The sequence below is a fragment of the Macaca thibetana genome, chromosome 1 (genome assembly GCF_024542745.1).
Source record: "Macaca thibetana thibetana isolate TM-01 chromosome 1, ASM2454274v1, whole genome shotgun sequence".
Classification (NCBI taxonomy): Eukaryota; Metazoa; Chordata; class Mammalia; order Primates; family Cercopithecidae; genus Macaca; species Macaca thibetana.
The window spans coordinates 73551746-73572958 of record NC_065578.1 but is presented as its reverse complement, the minus strand read 5'-3'; the positions used below and the strand labels follow the sequence as shown (position 1 = coordinate 73572958).

General features: G+C 35.4%; 1 protein-coding gene across 13 annotated transcripts in view; it reads right to left on the bottom strand.

The window, feature by feature from the left end:
- TNNI3K (TNNI3 interacting kinase) overlaps nt 1-21213 on the bottom strand; it is a 301755-nt gene that overhangs the window by 255339 nt on the left and 25203 nt on the right. For 12 of the 13 annotated variants that reach the window (XR_007720751.1, XR_007720754.1, XR_007720811.1 and 9 more), the window contains exon 5: nt 13645-13755. The exons of the other annotated variant lie outside the window; for it this stretch is intronic. Coding sequence is in view for 9 of the 12 variants with exons in the window: in XM_050766192.1 (XP_050622149.1) it covers nt 13645-13755 (111 nt within the window). In the remaining 3 variants the exon portion in view is untranslated. The remainder of the gene's footprint in view (nt 1-13644; nt 13756-21213) is intronic. 13 annotated transcript variants of the gene reach the window in all.

Genomic DNA, 21213 nt, shown 5'->3' with positions numbered 1-21213 from the left:
GTTCCTGTGCTCAAAAAAGAGTATAATAAAATAATCAAATAAAACCATGCTCATGAAACAGGTGGTGTTACATGTTATTAGAAAGGTACAAATAAAACGTTGTAGTTGTTCAGAGCATAGAAAAACTTCAAGATAGATGGATCAAACAGTTTTATGAAGTGGCATTTCATCTGGGCTTTGGGGATGGGTAGAAAATGCAAACCATAAAGAGACTATAATGTAGAAGCACAGGGCCTACAAATGGGTAGCAGTTAATTTAATTTAGAGCATGTTTTCCAAGATAAAGAGCATAAAGACCCATGGCTGAAGAGGTAGGAGAGCTAGATTGTCACCACTCAATCCCTTGCTATGTGTACGTTGAGGTCAGAAAGGTTTTTGTTCAGGAGAATGCCTCTACCAAAGCCATGTGTTAGTGAGCCCCTTGAATTTTCAGGAGCGTTTTGAATGAAGTGGACTGTAAAAGATCTGGACACGGGCTTTATAAGTCAAGGTACTATTGTAGGAAGTCCAGGAGCAGAATGACAGAATGAATTCAGAGAAGAGTGAAGGAACATACTGGCCGCTAACTAGGAATAATCTTTATATTTCTGGACAAAAAAAAAATGTGTATCTACTGTCCTTTATCCTATTAAACTTGGAACATTTCTCAAGTCTCCTGAATAGCTCAATATATATCTTTTCAGGACAAATTATGAGAAAAAAGATCTTCAACTATTGGCAAGACCTGCCCAGATGTGGAGATCTGCAGTAATTGTGAGAAACTCAGCCCAGAGTTGAGGGAGTTAGCCCATGTATGCCTAGTGTTCCATTACTGGAACGCTAAGCTTGTGGGAGTTATTTATATCCTACTGCTCAAGGTCATTGCCAGGGTCTGATTTTTCACACACAAAAATGTGCAACTTCTGGCATAAATGGGTTAGTTAGTAACCTGAGATTTGCCTTAGGGCAGAGAAAAAAGTAAAATGGCAGCAAAATGAAAGATGCAGTTAGAAGCTACTCTGAATTGCTTCTCAGAGTGACTTTAGAAGGTTTTGTGTGCCTTGCTTAAAAGTTCCATCCTTTACAATAACTTAGGTTGGTACAAAAGTAATTGCAGATTTTTTTAGATTAAAAATAATTGCAAAAACCATTATTTATTTTTGTACCAACCTAATGTATTGACTAACAACTGATAAATAGCAGATGCGCCAAGTGCCTTTAAGGGTCACCGCAAAAGAGACATTCTGTGAGAGAGGACAGTTGCTGAGAGTCAGTTATGGGGGCTTTAGCCTCTCCCTCCACACAACCCTTAGCAAGTTTCTAAAGGGTTTTTGGAGATCCACCAAAGGGAGTCATCAAGAACAACTCACACAATGTTTATAGAATATCTAATACTCAAAGGCCACTGTCTAAACACCATCCCAAGATGAATCATCCCTGAGAAAAAGCAAGTAGTCCCCACTTGTTATTTTACTACTATATTCAAAGGTCAAGTAAAAAATATTAATATTACAATGTATTCCTAATTAAGGGGAAGAAGAAGAATTTCCTGTCCTCCTGAGACATAGTGAGCTCAGAGGCTTCCAAACTCTGAGGATGTGACTTTAACACGCTATAGAAATTTTGATTTACAACTCAGTCTTCAAATTCCTGGTAGTGAGTATGGCATGCAAAAAGAAGAAGGTTAAGTGCAGATGTTATTAAAATATATAGGTGTTTCTTATCAACTGCTGCAAATATGTAACAGAAATATTTCTGTTTAGCTAATACATGTTAATAACATGAATTATACACATACATATATGTATATATTTCTCTATATATAAAAATATGTATATACATTATCTATATCTATCTCTCTATATATATATATGTATGGAGGACCTAGGATGTTGGAAGCAAATTCAGTGCATAGAAAGATTGGCATAAAGATGCAAATTAACACAAATGGTTACAAAGGGATTTCTCATTTCAGGTTGATTTGATTAGCAATAATCGTTGAATCTAATTTTTCAGGTAATGTTTCTTCCATCATTTTCCAGGGCAGCAAGCTGATGAACATCTCATTTACATTTTTATTAGCCTATAAAGCTTTTCTTGCTTATGCTCTTCTACCTCACCCTGAAAGCAATACTTAATGTTTAATAAAGCCAACAGAGTCTATGGCAAAGACCTGAGTGACAAAAAGAAATTGACAAGCTAGTATCCTTTTATATTACTCCTTACAATTGATACATGCTTAGAGAATTGCTCTGAGACCTTAAAATAACTGATAATAATACATGATCTATGATCTTGTGTTTATCTCCAGACCAAAATCCTGCAGAGTAGTAGACTGCTTTTTTGCCTTTAATAAAGAGTATTCTGTAACATACGGCACACTCAGTAATGGGGTATAGAGTTTATGGTTTCAACTCCTGAGAAAACCATTTTTGAATGCCACAGAATATGCAGTGTTCTTAAATTGAGTCTTAGATATTTAAGACTATGTGTAAAAGAAAGGTTTAGTTTCAGAAACTTAACTGTTTGAAATGAAGGTATGTCAAGTTTTGGCATTGTGGAACTGCACATGACTACGAAAATCAAGTACAGAAACCTATAAAGTTAATGACAACGAATGGTGATTATAATACCTATCAATCATGAATGACATTAACTAGAGAGATATTTAAACAATAATTTGTAATGATGTGCATCGGCTGGCATATTTGGCCCTTGCCATGTTTTCCATATCCAAATTATGGTAGTCCAAGGTGTGCATATTGGTGGACTCCTACAGAAACAGGATTTGTTTCTCTGCCTGTGAAATTTTGGGAGACTTATCAGAGACAAGGTAATATTGCTGTATTGTGTGAAATGACAATGACATCAGGCTACGTAACAGATTCAGAGAAAGACAGAGACAGAAAGAGGCAGAGAAGAGATTCCAAATTATTTTTACAGACTCAGTATGACATTTATTTCAAAATCTGACAAGGATAATTGTTATGGGGAATTGTGTCCCCTCAAATTCACGTGTTGCAGCCCTAACCCCATAATACCTCAGGATGTGACTATTTAGAGATAGAGCCTTTGAAGAATTAAGTTAAAATAAGGTCATTAGGGTGGGTCTTAATTAATATGACAGGTGACCTTATAAAAAGAGTAGATTAGAACACAGAGACCAAGATGCCAGACATGTGCACACACAGAGATATGACCATGTTAATATACAGTGAATGCATCTGCAAACCACAGAGAGAGGCCTCAGAGGAAATCAAATTCACCAGTACCTTGATATTGAACTTCTGTTGTCCTGAGCTGTGAGAAAATACATTTCTGTTGTTTAAACCACTCAGTCTGTGATATTTTTTGATGGCAGCCTTGGAAACTAATGCCATAATACAAAAAAGAAAACCATAGACCAACCTCACTTATGAATATTAGCAAAACAAGTTTAGCAACAAGCTAAGGGAATAATGTACCATGACCAATTGTGTTTCATTCCAGGAGTACGATGCTAATTCAATTGAAAAATGATAATTGTTCTGAAAATATCAACCATTGCAATTAGGAAAGAGAGAAACAAGATGTTTAATTATCGGAAGGGAAGCAAAATTATCACCAAATATTGAAATTTAATTGTAAACCAGGAAGTTCCAAAAGACTCATCTAAAAAATATGACAATAAAACAAATCAGTAAGTTTAATGGTTTAAACTTAAAAATCAAGAACCAATGTTTCTTGATTTTAATATGTTTTATATAGTGTGTATATAGGATACACACACTATAACAAATTAGAAAATGTCATTCACATTGCAATGAAAAGATAAAATACTTAGGAACAAATTTTAACAAATCTATGAGAAGAATATTCTGCTGAAACATCGAAAAAGAAACTTGAATAAATGGAAAGAATTTGTTCTGAAATAGAAGACTCAATATAATGGGGATATTAAATTTCCCTAAGTTAAATTGTACATTAATGTTTTATTCTACCTAGGATACTACATTTTTTCTTTAGAAATATATAACAGTAAAATCAGAAACAAAACAGAACAAATAAAAATGATTGCTAACCTTCCTAAAGTTTATGTGCTAGGTAGTGTCTAAGCATTTGACATATATCGTCATTTAACACATACACACACACACACACGCCCACGTGTACACAACTATTATGGTGTGTGATAGTATAATCCACTTTCTAAAACTAGAAAATTGAGGCCAAGGGAGGATAAATTACTTTCCTATAGCTGAGACTGCGCTGGGTCACACCTGAAGCCAGCATAGTACTGGGTCTTGCCCAAAGCCTGTGGTGACTGTTTCTTGGCTACCACTCTTGTTTATTCAAGGCCTGAGGGCTCTTTAATCAGCAAGTGGTGAATCCTGCCAGGCCTGGGTCCTTCCCTTCAGCGCACTGGGTTCCCTTCTGTCCCAGGGTGGGTCTAGAAATACTGTTCACTAGCCAGGGCCTGGAATCAGGAGAGGGCTTCCAGAATCTGCTAGTTGCTTTATTTTACTGTAGCTGAGCTGGTTACCAAAGTTGCAAGACATAGTCCTCTATACTCTTCCTTCTCCCTTTCCCAAGCAAAAGAAGTCTCTCCCCAAGTTGCACTGCATGGAGTTGGGAGATGGGTGATACAAGTACTCCCTTGGTCACCACCGCTGGGGTCTCACTGGGTCACATGCACCCCAAGTCCACTGGCTGCAAGCCCAGAAGAGCGTCAGTACTTGCCCAAGTACTGTAGTCCTTGTGGCCTTTCAAGTTTTTTCAGGATCCCAGCACTATAGTCAACCAATGGTAGAGCTAGCTGGAAGTCAGGTTCCTACTGCTGCAGTGGAGGCTTACCTTCTGGCTGAGACTGGTCTAAATGCTTCCTCCATGGGGGCTGGCAGAATTCTGCCCTGTATTGTTTTCCACTATGATAGGCCAGCATTGAATTCCAATGCAAAGTCCGACGATCACTTTGCTCTCTCTCTCTCTCTCCCAGACACATGGATTCTCTCTGTGCCATGCCGTGCCGCCAGCGAGGAAGGGGGGAAGAGTTTAGGCAATGCAAGATTGTCTTTCCCACCCTTTTCAGTGCCTCTTTTCTTTCCTCTTTTTTTGAGACAGTCTTGCTCTGTCATCCAAACTGGAGTGCAGTGGCATGATCTCGGCTCACTGCAAGCTCTGCCTCCAGGGTTCACACCATTCTCCTGCCTCAGGCTCCCGAGTAGGTGGGACCACAGGTGCCCACCATCACGCCCGGCTAATTTTTTGTATTTTCAGTAGAGACGGGGTTTCACCGTGTTAGCCAGGATGGTCTCAATCTCCTGACCTCATGATCTGCCCGCCTCGGCCTCCTAAAGTGCTGGGATTACAGGCGTGAGCCACCACACCCAGCCCAGATATCTCTTTTAAATCTAATTTCTTCTAATATTCTTTAGGTGAGGGTGTCTTAAATTTGAATATGCATATGAATCACCTGGAAATCTTCTTAAAATGCTAATTATAGGCAGGTCTGAGGTAGGCTTGAGATTCTATTTTCTAACAAGTTCACTGGTCATACTATATTGCTGATCAATAAATCAGACTTTGATTAGGAAAGCTTTAGCCTATGAACTGATTACTAAAATTTTAATTACAAAAAGCTAACTGCAACTGAAGCATTAGAAACTTCTGCATTTTTACAGAGTCATAACTGCTTAAGAATGCAAAGAGTGAGCCTGTGGTGGGAAGGAGGATTAATCATCTGGAGTAGGGGCCTTGTCCAGTACCCAGGTAAGAGGTGGCCTGCCAATTCAGGAAGAGGCCCCACTTGGCCACTTTCTCTCATGGGGGTGTTCCTAGCCTGATAATTTAGGCACATTCTTGTGACTAGAAGTACAGTTTGGGGACTTGAAGTTTTCGTTGAAGATTTCCTTCCAGCATTGATTTATAATGAAAATAGACAGATAGTAGAAAGAGAATTGCATTTACACTATCAGTTGATATGTAATTATATATCAGTCATATATAATCATAACATAATTTTGATAGAAATCAACCTTATTGAACATGAATGAACCTTGAAAACTTTACACAAAGTAAAAGAAGACAGTCACAAAAAGACCACATGTTACATAATTCCATTTATATAAAATGTCTGGAATAGGCAATCTGTAGAGATGGCAAGTAGATTAATGGTTGTCTTGGCAGTGAGGGGTGAGTGAGACTGACTACTTAATAGGTATAAAGTTTCCTTTTTGGGTGACAAAAATATTCTAAAATTAGATTGTGATGATGATTACACAACTCTGCAACTATACTAAAACCCACTGAAATGTACATTTTAAATGGTTGAATTATATGGTATGTGAATTTTATCTCAACAAAGCTATTAAAAATGTAATGCAGAAATTTTAGAGAAAAATAATAGAGCCCAAAAGAATGGGGACCATACAAAAAGGCACCAGAATATCTTAATGTGCTTAGTCTTTGAGATGGTTCAGATCTGCAGATATGGCATGTTTTCCTCACATATTCTAAGCTTCTATGTATCATGTCCAAAGCTTAAATTCTGTTCAGCTGAGCTGAGAGGTTACTGTTTGGATCAGGAGAGAAGCAGTGTAGCACAGGGAGTGAGAGCCAGCTCTGAAGCGAGGTGGCATGAGAAGGCCTGTTCTACAAATTTTTGGCTCTGTCACCTTGACAAGTTACTTATTTTTACTTTGATTTTCTCATCTGAGGAAAATAAGGAGAAAATCTCAACTGAGGATTAAGTCAATTAATATGGTCAGTACAAAGTTATCTATTCAAAGCATTAACTGTTACTTTGTTTCACTATTTGTTCTGATTCCAAATGGAGTTCACAAGGGACTATTGCCTATTCACGAGATTGGGACAGACCTGCTACTGTTTAGGTAAAAAACTCATGACCACTTTCTCTCTCTAAAAGAAAAATAATAATAATAAGAGAAAGATAGAGAGAAACCACATTTTATAATTCTACGCATTTTGTCATTTGTGCCTTTGGAGAGAAAACTAAAGCCATTATTAAAAAATAACTTACACAGAGTCCAAGGCTTCTTGGTAAACAAAATTCTCTACTGAAACATTTAGATGATTTAGTAAAGAATGAATTGAAACAATACTGAGTGCATTTCCTTGAAATCAGAAATAAATTCCAAAATAACTGGGAAGCATTTCTGAAGCAGTGATTGGATAAGTGTTACAATTTGAAAATGGGATATGGTAGGATAGAATAAGTTCAACTATGAATAATGCTCTCACCTCACAAGGTGTATATGAAAGTACACTTTTCTGTAAAAAGAAAACCACTCCACAACCGCTATATATTATACATTGGTTTTACTTGTTTACTGCATGCCTTTCTGTTCACTGCTCAAACAGCTGACACAGTTGTCAATGGCTGCAGACAACTGATTTGACTTCTGGCAACTGCAGAAACTACAGCACGAAACACCAGAGAAACAACTTTTTAAAGAGTTATTTGACTAAATATAAAGTGTTTTACACTTGTGGTGTGAGTGTGTTGTGTGCTCATATACCTACATTGTACTTCCATAGGTTATGCCCATATAGTGAATGCGTTATAAAATTAGTTTTGAATCATTTAATGTTGCTTTAATCATATATGTAGTAATGCCTGGGCTGTAGATAGTAACATACTCAGTTTGTTTTTTCACTTTCTGAATACTTTTTTGTGTGTCTTGTAGGTATAAGCTGTGTTATAGCAATAAACAGAAGAGTCTCTGGGGAGTAATTGCTCTTTTATCTATAAGACTACAGACGTGAAGGTAGATCACCAGGTTGGAGTCCCATCCAGCTTATTTACTTATCATCTGAATGCCCATGTAGATGTCATTCAACTTCTCCAGTCCTCAGTTTCCTCACTAATAAACTGAGTCTGACAGTAGTTATCTCACAAAACCACCAAATGACAAATGTATGTGAATAATAAAGTACCACCAAATGTTAGCTAATATTTTTCCTTTTCCATGCCTAAGAAAGCATATGACTCACATTCTCCAAACCTAAAGGGAAGAAGAGGATTTAATGCATGTTTATTGATTGCTGACAGGATCTTAGGCCTTGTACAAAGCAGCATATGCAAATGTATTGATAGATGGATGTATCAGTCAAAGAGAAGTATTGAAACCTGGGACAACTAATATTTGCCTACTCTTCAAAGCACAGTAAATTTAAATCTGAGTCCCAAATTGTAGTCAGCTTGTCTAGGAATCTGCAGCACATGTTCTCTTCTATTATTGAAGAAGACAGCTGCCTAGTCAATGTAAATTTTATTATAAGATTGTTTAATAGAATTCACAATTATGGGAGGACAAACACACTTGAGACACTAATGGAAGGTCTGAATTTGATATGTGGAGACAAAGAGTCCTGTCAGCCTTAGCATCAGCTATTGTTTCACAGAGAAAGGTGGGCAATAAAAGATAGTGACTATTAATGAAACGGAACACCCACTGATCCGTTGCTATTCCTGCTAACCATCATAATAAAAAATAGGAGTGGAATAAGCACCTAAAGTTTTAGTATAGTAAGGAAATACTCAATGTATATTTTATCCCAATGTGCTCTACCTTTCTACACTAACCTTTTTGATACCCAGGATCCTTTAACTCTTGAAACTCTCCTAATTGTAATATTAAAATAATCTTAGTCCTTTTCACATCACTGAGCAATTCTTTATTTCCTTCAGTGGCTATTCAATAATTCCTTAGGTCTCTGTGGAGATTCTCTTAGGCTCAGTCCTTGGACCATCCATTATGCCCAATATACAACTTTAAGCTGTTGTTATGGTTTTAAATATTACCTCTATATATAATCTCTAAAAATTTATGTTAATCTCAAATGTGTCCATTAAATGTCGTTTGTGTGTTTTTAAATGATTAACGAACATTTCCACTTGAAAATTTGGATGTCATCAGAAAATCAACATGTGTGGAGCTAATTGATTTTTCCTCCAAATTGAATCCTTTACCCAAGCTTTTATCTTTGTTTGTTTAATCATCATGTAATCGCACTAGAATTCATGCTAAATAATGCAGTCAAAGAAATCCTTTTAAACACATTACTCATCAAATCTCCAATTATTCTCTTGCCGAAATATTTTCTCAATAGCTCCCTATTTCCTATGGGGGAAAAAAAATCACATTGGTTCTTTTAACTTTCTTTAAAGAGTGAGAAATTCTGTATTCTACTAATCTCTTAATCTACCACACCACCTACTCTTGTATGTTATATATTATAAACCACAGAAATTGCTTCTTGCATTGAATTAAACTCCTTAGACTTCTACCCTCCAAGTTTCTTTAGTCTGGTCCATTCTTAACACCTAATTTTACCAGGAACTCTTCAAGTTTGTTTCATGTTATTTTACTCACTGTCCCTTAAATGTGCTTAGCTCATTCTTTCCTTCCTGTTTTTGGGCTAGATCCCTCTTATTTTTGCTGTCTAGTTCTCATCATTCTTTAAAGACTAGTTCAGTTTTAAATCCCCTCTCACAACTCCTTCCCTAACTCTTTGAGTCCACATTAATCTCTGATAAGGTTTGGCTCTGTGTTCCCACCCAAATATCATCTTAAATTTTACTCCCATAATCCCCATGTGTTGTGGGAGGGACAAAGTGGGAGATAATCGAATCATAGGGGTAGTTCCCCCAATACTGTTCTCGTGGTAGTGAACAAGTCTCAGGAGATCTGATGGTTTGATCAGGGGTTTCTGCTTTTGTGTCTCATTTATTCTTTCTTTGCCTGATGCCATCCATGTAAGATATGAGTTGCTTCTCTTTGCCTTCTGCCATGATTGTGAGGCTTCCCCAGCCATGTGGAACTGTAAGTCCAGTTAAACCTTGTTCTTTTGAAAATTGCCCAGTCTCAGGTATGTCTTATTAGCAGTGTGAAAATGGACTTATACAATCTCTATCCTCACTAAACTCTTAACTCTTCTAATTTTGTGTTCTCTGAGATTTTCTCTATATTATTATGTTTCTAATTATAGATAATCCCTAACTTATGAGGGTTCAGCTTACAATTTTTTGACTTTACAATGGCATGAAAGTGATACATATCAGTGAAAACTATACTTTGAGTACCCGTACGACCATTCTGCTTCTCATTTTTTAATACAGTATTCAATAAATTACATAAGATATTCAGCATTTTCTTATAAAAGAGGTATTCTGTTAGATGATTTTGCCCAACCGTAGACTAGTGTAACAGTTCTGAGCACGGTTAATGTCAGCTAGGCTAAGCTGTGATGTTCAGTAGGGTAGGTGTGTTAAATGCACTTTCCATTATGATATTTGCCACTCGTGACAGATTTACTCAGATATAATCCCATCATAAGTTGAGGAACACCTGTATTCCTAATTATCAAACCTACTCTCATCCTTCCTACTCCTTACTTATAACTATATTGCTGTTTTACTTTTGAATTGCTTATATGTTTTTTCTGCATATTTATTTTGTGTGCCCAGTTACATTACAAAATATTTAGGGGGAAAATCTATGTCTTATTTTGTTGTATCATTCCTATATTCCTATACTCTAACCGTTTATAGACAAAATAGGGGCTCAAAAACGTTAAATGAATTAATACATATGGGTAAAGATATATTGACAGTGAGTATTTACTACAATTATAATTGACCCTTGAACAACACAGGTTTGAACTGTGCGAGTTCACATATACATGGATTTTCTTTCATCTCTGCCTCCCCAGTGACAGCAAAACCAACCCCTCCTCTTCCTCCTTCTCCTTAGCCTATTCAATGTGAAGGCAATGGCGATGCAGACCTTTATGATTATCCACTTCCACTTAATAAATAGTAAATATATTTTCTATTCCTTATGATTTTCTTTATAACATTTTCTTTTCACTAGCTTACTTTAAGAATATAGTATATGATACATGTAACATTAAAAATATGTGATAACGGACTGTTTATATTATCAATAAGGCTTCCAATCAGCAGTAGGCTATAAATAGTTAAGTTTTAGGGTAGTCAAAATGCATATATAGATTTTCAACTGTACAGGGGATCAGTGCTCCTAACTCCCACATTGGTCAAGAGTCAATGCTAATAGTTTTCAAAGAATAATCCAACAAATACATTCATTTTGAATATAATTATTTTAGATATTTTTGGATACCCTTTTCTTTATTATCTGATCAGTAATTTAATTAGCCCCCCATAGAAGAAGAGAATAAAGGCTAATGTATCTATACTGGCTTTTTGCTGTGTTAGCTGTTGACTGTAAAAGTCATCAAATATCAGCTAATGAGGGAAGTCAGAAAACCCATGAAGAATTGCAAGGCAAGAGTAGAGATCTATTTGGAACACTTTGGTGAAGTTTGCCTTAAGTCTGGTAAAATCAATATAATACCTTCTTCCATATTATGATTTAGAAAGAAAGAAAACAGAGCTATTTGAATAGAAGATGAAGAAACTAAGCTCTTAACTAACTCTTTGCTTTAGAAGCCTTTGTAATGCTATCATTCACAAATGTAATAAACACATTAGGGAAAAAAAGCATTTTGAAGACATAGTCTGTCATTTTCCTGCATTAAGAGGTTGATCATGTTTTGCTAGAACTTAGTGTCTAACTCATAAATTATTTCACCCAGATTTCTTAATGTTTACCACTCATTTACTTTATCAGTGGCCTCCGTTTTTTCTTTCTTTTTTTGGAAAACATTTATATTTAAGTGAATCTAATGGAATTTCCCCTTTCCTCACAAGTACCACAAACTCACTTATATTACAATGAATCTCACCAAAAGGATTTATTTTCCAGGAAAAAAGGTGATATGGAAAGGAGTGGAAATGTCAACATGAAGGAAATTATTTTGCTCTCAATGAGATATTTTAATATTTATTGTATGTACGAGCCCTTTGAAATGACACTGTCAAGAGAGATGGATCACATGTATTTTATAGGCTTCATGTATAATTTTATATGCAGCTCTATTTGTTCACAGTTTGTGTGCATATATGTGTGTGTATTAGTGAAGAAGGTATAATTGAATTTGCAACATCACTAAAAGGGAGAAACATAACTATTTAATAATGAGGATATGAGACTTCTCATCTTTTACATTGTTGAGCTATTGGTGTTTCCACAATTGATAAAGTGTGACAATCATGGGATTTTGAGTAAAATGATCAGGATTCCAAACGTGATTCTTTTCCTCAATAGCTTTGTCATTTGTCAAGACAATTATTATATAAGAGCCTTAGTTTTATATCTATCAAATTGCAGTGGCAATAAAAACTATTCCATGAGGATTTGTGAAGTTAGCCAAATCATGCAAATGGAAGTTCTTCCCATAATAGGATATATAAAATTAATACTTTAAATTTAAGACAAGATCCAGAGTCCTTCCTGTGACCTTTAAAACACTGTGTGATTTGGCTTGGAACCATTCACCAGACCTTGTCTTCATCATTCTTTCTCCAGCTCACTCCACTCTAAAACTCTGACTCAATTATGTCCCTCAATCTCATCCAGCTTTTTTAGGCCTCAGGGTCCTTGCAAGTGCCATTCCTTAAGCTTGAAATTCTTTTCTCTCCTTTTACATGGTTGACATTCTCATTACATTTAAATCTATTTTCCTATATCACCTCCTTTCAGAGGCCTTTTCTGTATAGCTTATTTTAAATAGTGCCCCCTTTTCTCATTGTTTTCATTTTACCTCACTTTATTATTTTATAGTACTTACTACTAATTAAAATTATATAATATTTTCTTGTCTTTATTGTCTATTTTATTCTTTACAGCTAAACTCTACAAAATGAAAATTTCGCCTTTCTTGCTACTGTCATCCCAGCACCTAGAACAGTATCTGGTGCAAAATAGGTGATGAATAAATATTCATTCAAGTAATACATAAGTAGATAAACGAGTGAATGATTTTTCATTTTGTCCTTACTCTGCATTAAGCAAACGATAAAGTGATTTATATAAATTATCTAATTTAATCATTATAATAGGCTTACAAATATTCCTATTTTATAAGTGAAGAAAAGAGGCAGGTCATGAGATTCAGTAACTTTCCCAAGGTTAACTTGGCAAGTTGTGGAAATTGAGCTGCTATAAAGCCTCTGTATATCTAGCTATGTTATTGTTATGTTAACTGATGATTGAATACACTGTTAGAAAATTGACTGAATTGACTAGCGAAAGCTTGCTTATTTATTTATTTATTTATTTATTTTTTTGAGAGGGAGTCTCGCTCAGTCGCCCAGGCTGGAGTGCAGTGGCGCCATCTCGGCTCACTGCAAGCTCCACCTCCCGAGTTCACGCCATTCTCCTGCCTCAGCCTCCCAAGTAGCTGGGACTACAGGCGCCCACCACCACGCCCAGCTAATTTTTTGCATTTTTAGTAGAGACGGGGTTTCACCGTGTTAGCCAGGATGGTCGCGATCTCCTGACCTCGTCATCTGCCCGCCTCAGCCTCCCAAAGTGCTGGGATTACAGGCGTGAGCCACCGCACCCGGCCCCAAAGCTCATTTATACAGCGAAATTTTACCCCAGTAAGAAATCAATGTGTTCAATAGCTAAAAAATAAACCAACCTGTAGAGTCTCAAAGACAGTATTTGAAAACAGTTAAGAACAAGACCCAAAAAGTAAATAATCTTTGTTTTCACAGGTGCCAAAGGCATGATTTACCTCTGGGTGGCCAGCTATTGTAGCAATATGGAGGGCAGTGAGGCCACCATATCCAACCTGCTGTATATCAGCTCCACTGTGAAGCAGAGAAGTGATCAATTCTGCATTATCCTGTAAGGAAACATATCTTTAGTGTTACTTTTCTGCTAGTAACAAGTTCAAAAGCTGTGCAACTAGATGTATTGATCTTCTGTCTATCAGCCAGTTCAGGTGCTTAAAGGAAACTTAAGTGCGATTTCTAGCATAAGAGCACCTTAGATATCAGAGAATAGTTCTCAGATGGTGGAAATGTAGGACCAAATGACAAAGGTGTTCAGTTCTAATCAATCCTCTACCACTTGAACAAGACAGACAGAAAGGACATTACCTATGGTGAGACTCTTGCAACTACAAACTCAGTTTTACATGTAGGTTACTCCGATGAATATGTTTTCCCAGCAACTAGAATTAACTCCCAGTGAGGTCAGGAATTTACAGAAACAGTTTAAAGATTTATTTTTTTTTTTCTTTGAGAGATGAGGATGAAATATGCCATCTAAGAAGAGAGCATGAACCAAGTACTGAACAAAGTGCATGCAGCCCAGTAGGCTGTTTCATGATAGTTCAGTAATTTCTTCTTATCAAATACATAATATCATTAAATCTATGAACAATTAATTCATAATATCTTTCTTAACTTGACTCATTTTTACCAGTGAATATGTTAGAACCATTATTTGAGCCTCTAAATTTGAAAAATTTGTGCAACAATTATTCTTACTTTTTTATAATATTATTTGTATTGTATTTCTGCCTCTGGAAATACATGAAATAATATTTATAATATTAATAGCAATTAACATTCATTGACTTTTTATTTTGTAATTCAATATTGTAATTTTGTATTGTATATAATCTTTATAATACAAAGATTTCCATGTTTAAGACTCAAAGTAGGAATTTAAACCACAACTTCTATAATGTTTGGTCTATCAACACACCAAGTAACAATAAAGTCAAGTCATAAGATAGGTCAGTGCATTTATGGCTTACATACATATAATATCAAATACTGTTTGTTAAGAAAACTTTACCATTAAAAGACAAAGTTTGATTTTTTAATGCTGTCACACCTACATAAAGGCCTACAAGAAGTTCTAAAAAATGAAAAACCTTTGGTAAAGAGCTACAAATAGTAAAATTAATGTTATAGTTTCCAAATCTTCTCCTTTTTCTATTTGCTTTCTCAAGAAAGTGAAATAAATATTGCATCTTCAACCTTTCTTCTTGCATTGGATCTATATGCTCGAACTATAAACTTATGTTTTCTCCATTATTAAAAAAAAGGTTTTTTTTCCACTGAAGCTAAGCTAATTTTATCCCTATTCTTGCCTCCATATTCCAACCTTCTGAAAAAAAGATATTGAATCTGTTGACAGTTCCAATCTCATTTCCTTAGCAATCTTTAGGTAGGTATACCCAAGTTCCACATAAATCTCAAATGAGTTCATCATACTTATTCTACATTGAATCTTGCTTTTCTCACACTACTCCTCACTAAGGCAGATTATTTCCTGCTTCTCTTTGCATTGTATTACCAGGAGAAGTCACCATGACTGTTTCTTCCACCAGAGGCATTAAGGACCTCACCAGTCTCTTCAAATCACTTCCTCAATTTCTAAAGGTAAACTATTTATCAAAACCAGTGTCTTTGTAGTCATTCTCTCTATGATTAGATCATCTCTCTCTTCTCAAAATTCTTGTCTCCTTTGCTTTCCTAAAACTATACATTCTTTGATTCCTTTTTGTTGCCTATTCTTTGTTTCTGACTGTCTTCTAAAAGTGTATGATTTGGAAATTTAGCCCTAAGCTGCTTTCCCATTCCTAAATCCCACTTTGGTAATTCTTACACAATCTGACAAATGCAGCTTTGGTCCTGACTTCTCTGCTAACTCTGAGTCCCATATATTTTGCCTATTAATGGCATCTCAAATGCAAAATTCAAAATTGTTCTTGTAATTATCATTTATAATTTTCCCAGGCTGACTTGTCATCTAACATTCCTTACTTATATGAATGGCACTTTTTTATTCCAAGGGACCTAGAGTCCCTTCAGCTCAGTTTCAGAATTTTACTGGTTTTAACTGACTTACACTTCTCTCATTTCTTCTCCTTATTTCTAGCATCATCCTCCATATTATGCAGCTTCCTAACTAGTCTCCTCAACTAATACTTTTTCTCACTGCAGTCCATCCTCCATACTATCAGATACATTTTCCTACATCCAGTTTTGATCATGCATTTCTCTCTTCAATACACCCTTTATATGCCAAACAAGTATTTATTGAGCATATCTGGTGTATTAAACTCTTTTCTGAGCAGTGGTGACACTGCAGTGAGTAAAGATAGTGAAATCCCTGCTCTCACAGAGCTTATATTTTACACAGAGCTTATGTTTATATGAATGAAGAGACAAAAAGTAAACAAATAAGAAATTGCTATACAGTAGCTTAAAGTATCAACTGCTATGAGATGAAAACAGACAAATGATTAGATGGCTATTTTAAACTGGTTAATCAGGGAAAGCTTCACTGCAGAGGTGACCTTTTAGATAAATGGTAAATGGCAGAAAGTCACAATTTCAAGGATAAACATTAAAATATGAAAAATAGTGCAAAAGTTGTAAGACAGATATAAGTTTGTTGTGTTTGAAGACCAGCAATAAGACCAACGTTGAGTGAATGGTTAAACAAATGAAAAAAGTTTTCAAGATGAGGTCAAAGATGTATAATCTTGCAGAACCTTCTAGGCCATGGTATGGGGTATTTGGATTTTTTTGCAAGTGCAATAAGCAATAGGGAAATAAAATGAGAGAGAGATAGGGAAGAACCAGGAAGAAGCAGATTTTGAGGCAGAAGTAAAATGTTTCATTTTGACATGTTAAATTTGAGCTGCATATAATGCAGGGTTAAGATGCAGGTCATAGAATTAGCCTCCCTAATTAGAATTTCAGCTCTGACAATGACTATGTGAACTGGAGCAGTTCTGTCACCCTTCTTTGCAAATTTTCTTGATTATATAAAAAGAAAAGAGTAATTATATCCACCTTAAAATTGTTCTGATAATATCTGTGAAGCAATTAAAAGGTACCTGGCACCACAATACTCAATACAATTCGTTATTATTGGACATGGGAGCCTGCGGCTCAGTATGATCTCAATGAATGGTACCTTCCAAATAAAATATTGATTTGATTTCATCACTTAGCTTCTCTTTCCCCTTTCCCTTCACCTCCTCCTTCTAACTCCACTCCCTCTGCTTCATGAGTTAGGCACTGAAACAAACAAAGGAATAAAACATGGAAAAAGGCTGTACCAGTACTGGAAATGAGAAAAGTCTACTAGTTTAACTGTGGATAGGCTGCCAGAAACTGAGAATTCCTCCTCCAGAGAAAACAGTTCACAGGAGTTAACTCTCACTTTACCAATAACCTTAGTGAAGGATAAAGGCATGAGTAGTCTTGAGATAAATAGGAAAAACATTGCCTTAAAACGTTTTTCCTGCAGATGGTCATAAATTTAAATGCAGAGTAGTAGGGAAGATCTTTTTAAGCATAAAGTTATATTTTAAAATAGAGAGAAAATATGATAGATTTGAGCAAATTAAAGTGTTAAAAACACAATAAGGCAAGTGATGAGTTGGAGAAATATTCACAACATATAAAACTGACAAATGGTTTACATATTTAATACATAAATAACTTGTATAAAACAGTAGAAAGAGGGATACTGTTTTATTCAACAAATATTTATTAATAAATGTCTATTTTCTGCCAAGTACTGTACTAGGCTCAATTAAAATAAATGTTATATAAATCACAGAGCATGTGAAACATTTATCTGTTAGGCAGTTTTAGTAAACACACATTTATCGTTTCCTCAAGTATCTCTGTATTTTCTCCTTATTCAGTCAATATTTGTGGAATTTTTTTTAAGTATATTAGGATTCCTTCAGAAGGGCAAATGGTAAGGTCAAAAGTTAAGAGTAATAATTTATCCTTTCATACCTTGGTTGGATTTCTCAAGATTGACTTCTAATTGGTCTAAATACTTTTTAACTGAATACTACCAAAATAAAACTTTTATCTTATGCAGCTATGCTAAAGATAATAAACATAAATCAGTAATTGCTGCATATAAATTGCTTACTATAAGTCAAGTTCCATGAAAAGTGTTCTATATATATCCTGTCACTTAAGCTTCACAATTTACTTATGAGAGAAAATAATTATTAACCCTATTTTATAGCCGGTGTCACTCAGGCTCAAAGAATTTAAAGTGCTAACTGAACTTTAGTTTGTAAGTGTTAAAGGTGGAATGCAAACCCAGGTCTGTTGGACTCCAAAGTCAGTACTTCACTTCTGAATTTCCATAGTGGTTTTCCTGATCCAGTCTCAAGGAAAAACTTGAGAGGACATACTTTTGTTGTATTTAACTGATAAGTCTCTTACTCTACAGGAATATTTTGTCCTAATGGAATAATTTTAAGAGTCAGCAATATGGTACACACCTCCTGGAAAAAAAATTTCCTGTAAAATGCAAATATTGGGCACGTTTCAAATACTCTAAGTTTGATCTCATTTATTGCTTGCAGTTTGCCATATATAACAAACATCTAATGGCAATGTTTTTAAAAGAAAGTCTGTTAAGACTTGCTTAGAGAAGAGTCTTGTGGGAACTGGCAAGTTTCCTTTATGTACTCTCTAGCTAAATTTAAAGCATTATTATTCAATGTGACACACAGAAGCATCCTATAAGTGTGAGATAAATAAGCTCTTTGTAATGTATTTGTGTGTATCATATTTATTATTTTTAAACAGAAGAAAATCCATGTGCAGAAGAACGAAGCTTAGACAAAAAAGCACTCCAGCTATATCCTTGAGAAATAGAATTTGAGGGAAAATTGATCTCCCAAAATGTATGTAAATGGATAAAAACATGTTGTAATGGTAGTAAATGCAACTCTGTACTACCCATAAAACTCTAAAACAACGCTTACTTAATATCCTGCTTTGTTGTTAGCTCTGTGATTATTGCTATGGATAAAGTCAAGATAAGCGACCACTATATCACAGAGCTCAAATCCTCTACTACTATATCACATCCATTTTTAAAATGTATTTATTAACAAAAAAAATTTTCAACTCTATTTCAGTATAGAAAATAAACTGATGTATAAAAATGTACTTTCTTCTGATTATGGACAAAATATACTTTCTGGAGGTTTTATGAGCATTCATCTATACTCTACCCACAGATATTTGCTTTCATTGTCCCTTCCCCTTGAACCTGGGTGGATTGTGACCAATAGCGTGGAGCAGAGTATTTCTTTTCTAAGGCTAGGGCATAGAAGACCACACGGCTTCCTTCCTGTTTGCTGAAAAACACGCTTTGCGATCCCTGATCTACCATGTAACAAATCTGACTAACCTGTGTCAGCCATGGTATAAGAAAATGCAGTCCACATGGAGAAGGCACATCACTCATGAAGGCTCTCCAATCAACTGTTTTAGCTAAGTTCAGCCTTCCAGTTATCCCAGTCAGTGTGTTAAGCCTCCAGAGAATTCCTGTCTACTGGCTGATGAATAAACCCATTCATTCACATTTTCTCAGGTGAGGCTCTAAACATTGTGGAACAGAATCAAGCCATCCACACAGCATCCTGTCTGAATTTTTGAACTAAGAAGCCATGAGAATAAGAAAATAGTTTCGTTAGAGGACCAAGTTTGGGATAGTTTGTTATGCCTCAACAGGCAACCAGAATACCTCTGAGAAGAAAATGTAAAAAACAAAGAAAATGAATAAATAATTCAATAACCCACAGTAATACCATATAATCACTATTATTTATGTGTGTACTTTTCCCTTCCATTCTTTGTCCTATGTACGTATGTTTGTGCAACTAGATGGAGCACAAGCTACCCCAGCAAAGCAAACTCGTGTTTCCATATTGATGGGCACTTCCTACATTTGTGACACGTTTCTTAACCTTTTGAGCTGTCAAGTTTTTGTCTGTAAAATGAATATACAATTGTATCATTCTCATAGCATTGTTGTGAGGATTAAATTAGATAGTGTTGTAATGTGTTTAGTACAATGCTTGACACATAATAATTGTTATTATGGACACTATTGATCTAATTCTACATATAGGTAATTTCCTTTTATCATATATTGTAGAATCATGAGCATTTCCTCATGTGTGGCAGAAATAGATATGCCACTGAGACCTCTCTTTATGAAGAGTGTGGCAGGATGGTGGTTCGCTGGCAGCTTTCTCAGTTATTTCAAGATCCACTGCAGCGTTAGAGCTGTGGTCAGTCTCTTCTCAGGGTGGTCCTTACTCCCAGTCAATGACTGAGTAAGGTGGTGGTAAAAGAAGGGACTCAACATTTCTACCCCATGTGGCACTCCTTTCATAGGCAATTTTTCCTCTGGAGCTCCTCAATGGGCTGGCAGAGATTTTAGCAGATCTGTATTGGGATCTGACAGCACCCCATAACCAATTCTGTTTCCTTCCTTTTCCTTTCAGAGGTGTCACCTTTAAATAAATCTCTTGTACTCCTATATTCTTTTCAGAGACCACTTTTTAGAGAACCCAATTAACATTCCATAGCATAAAATGTGTTTCTTTAATGTAACTTTAAATTGAGGCTGAACTGGGATTTGAAATCAGGTCTTCGGTTTTTTAATATTATGCTTTTCTGAATACATCATGTTATTTCCCCCTCCCCCCATTATCCTTCAACTACTAATAATTTGTCTTTCGTGTATAAGCCCTGACCTTATATTCCTCATTTGTATAAAAAGAAATATAATACCTACCTTATTTATCTTACAAGGTTGTAATAAAGATCAAATGACATAATGTATGTGCAAATGCTTATAAACTCAATATACTTACAGGTGTAAGCTTATATTCATATTAAATGTATCACCCCCAAGATTGGCCTATCTCTATGAGAATATTCACCTTATGACTCAGCCCACTCTGTCCCAAGAGATGTTTAGTCATAAAATACTTACATTTCTTTACCTGTAGGGTTACAGAGTTGGACTAAATTCTTTTCTGTAATACCTTATTCACCTCTAATATTCTCTGAAGTGTCATAACAAACTCCAAGAAGGAGCTGAACTTGGTTTGGAAAGAAAACTAAGTTTCTGGATATAAAATAGGGACATATAAATAAATGTTTTCAAAATATGTTTCTCTAAGTATATTTTTTCTTCACTAGCATAGCAATTGTTAAAGTTTATGTGTTTTTTAAGGAAAACAGTTTTTTTAAAAAGCAATTTTGGAGGTGTTGAAGAATATTATTAAGTTTTCCTTTAGGACAAGGAACTATTCAGGGCTTCAGTATGAAATGTACTTAGTTCCAGGCATTAAAATTTAATGGACTAGAGCTGCCTCATGCATCATAGACATCCCCAGTGAAAGTATCCATTAATCAGTATGAAAATAACTGCTCACTCACAAAGGTTCATACCTATACGTCTCTTGTTGAAATAATTGTGGATTTATTTTCACAAA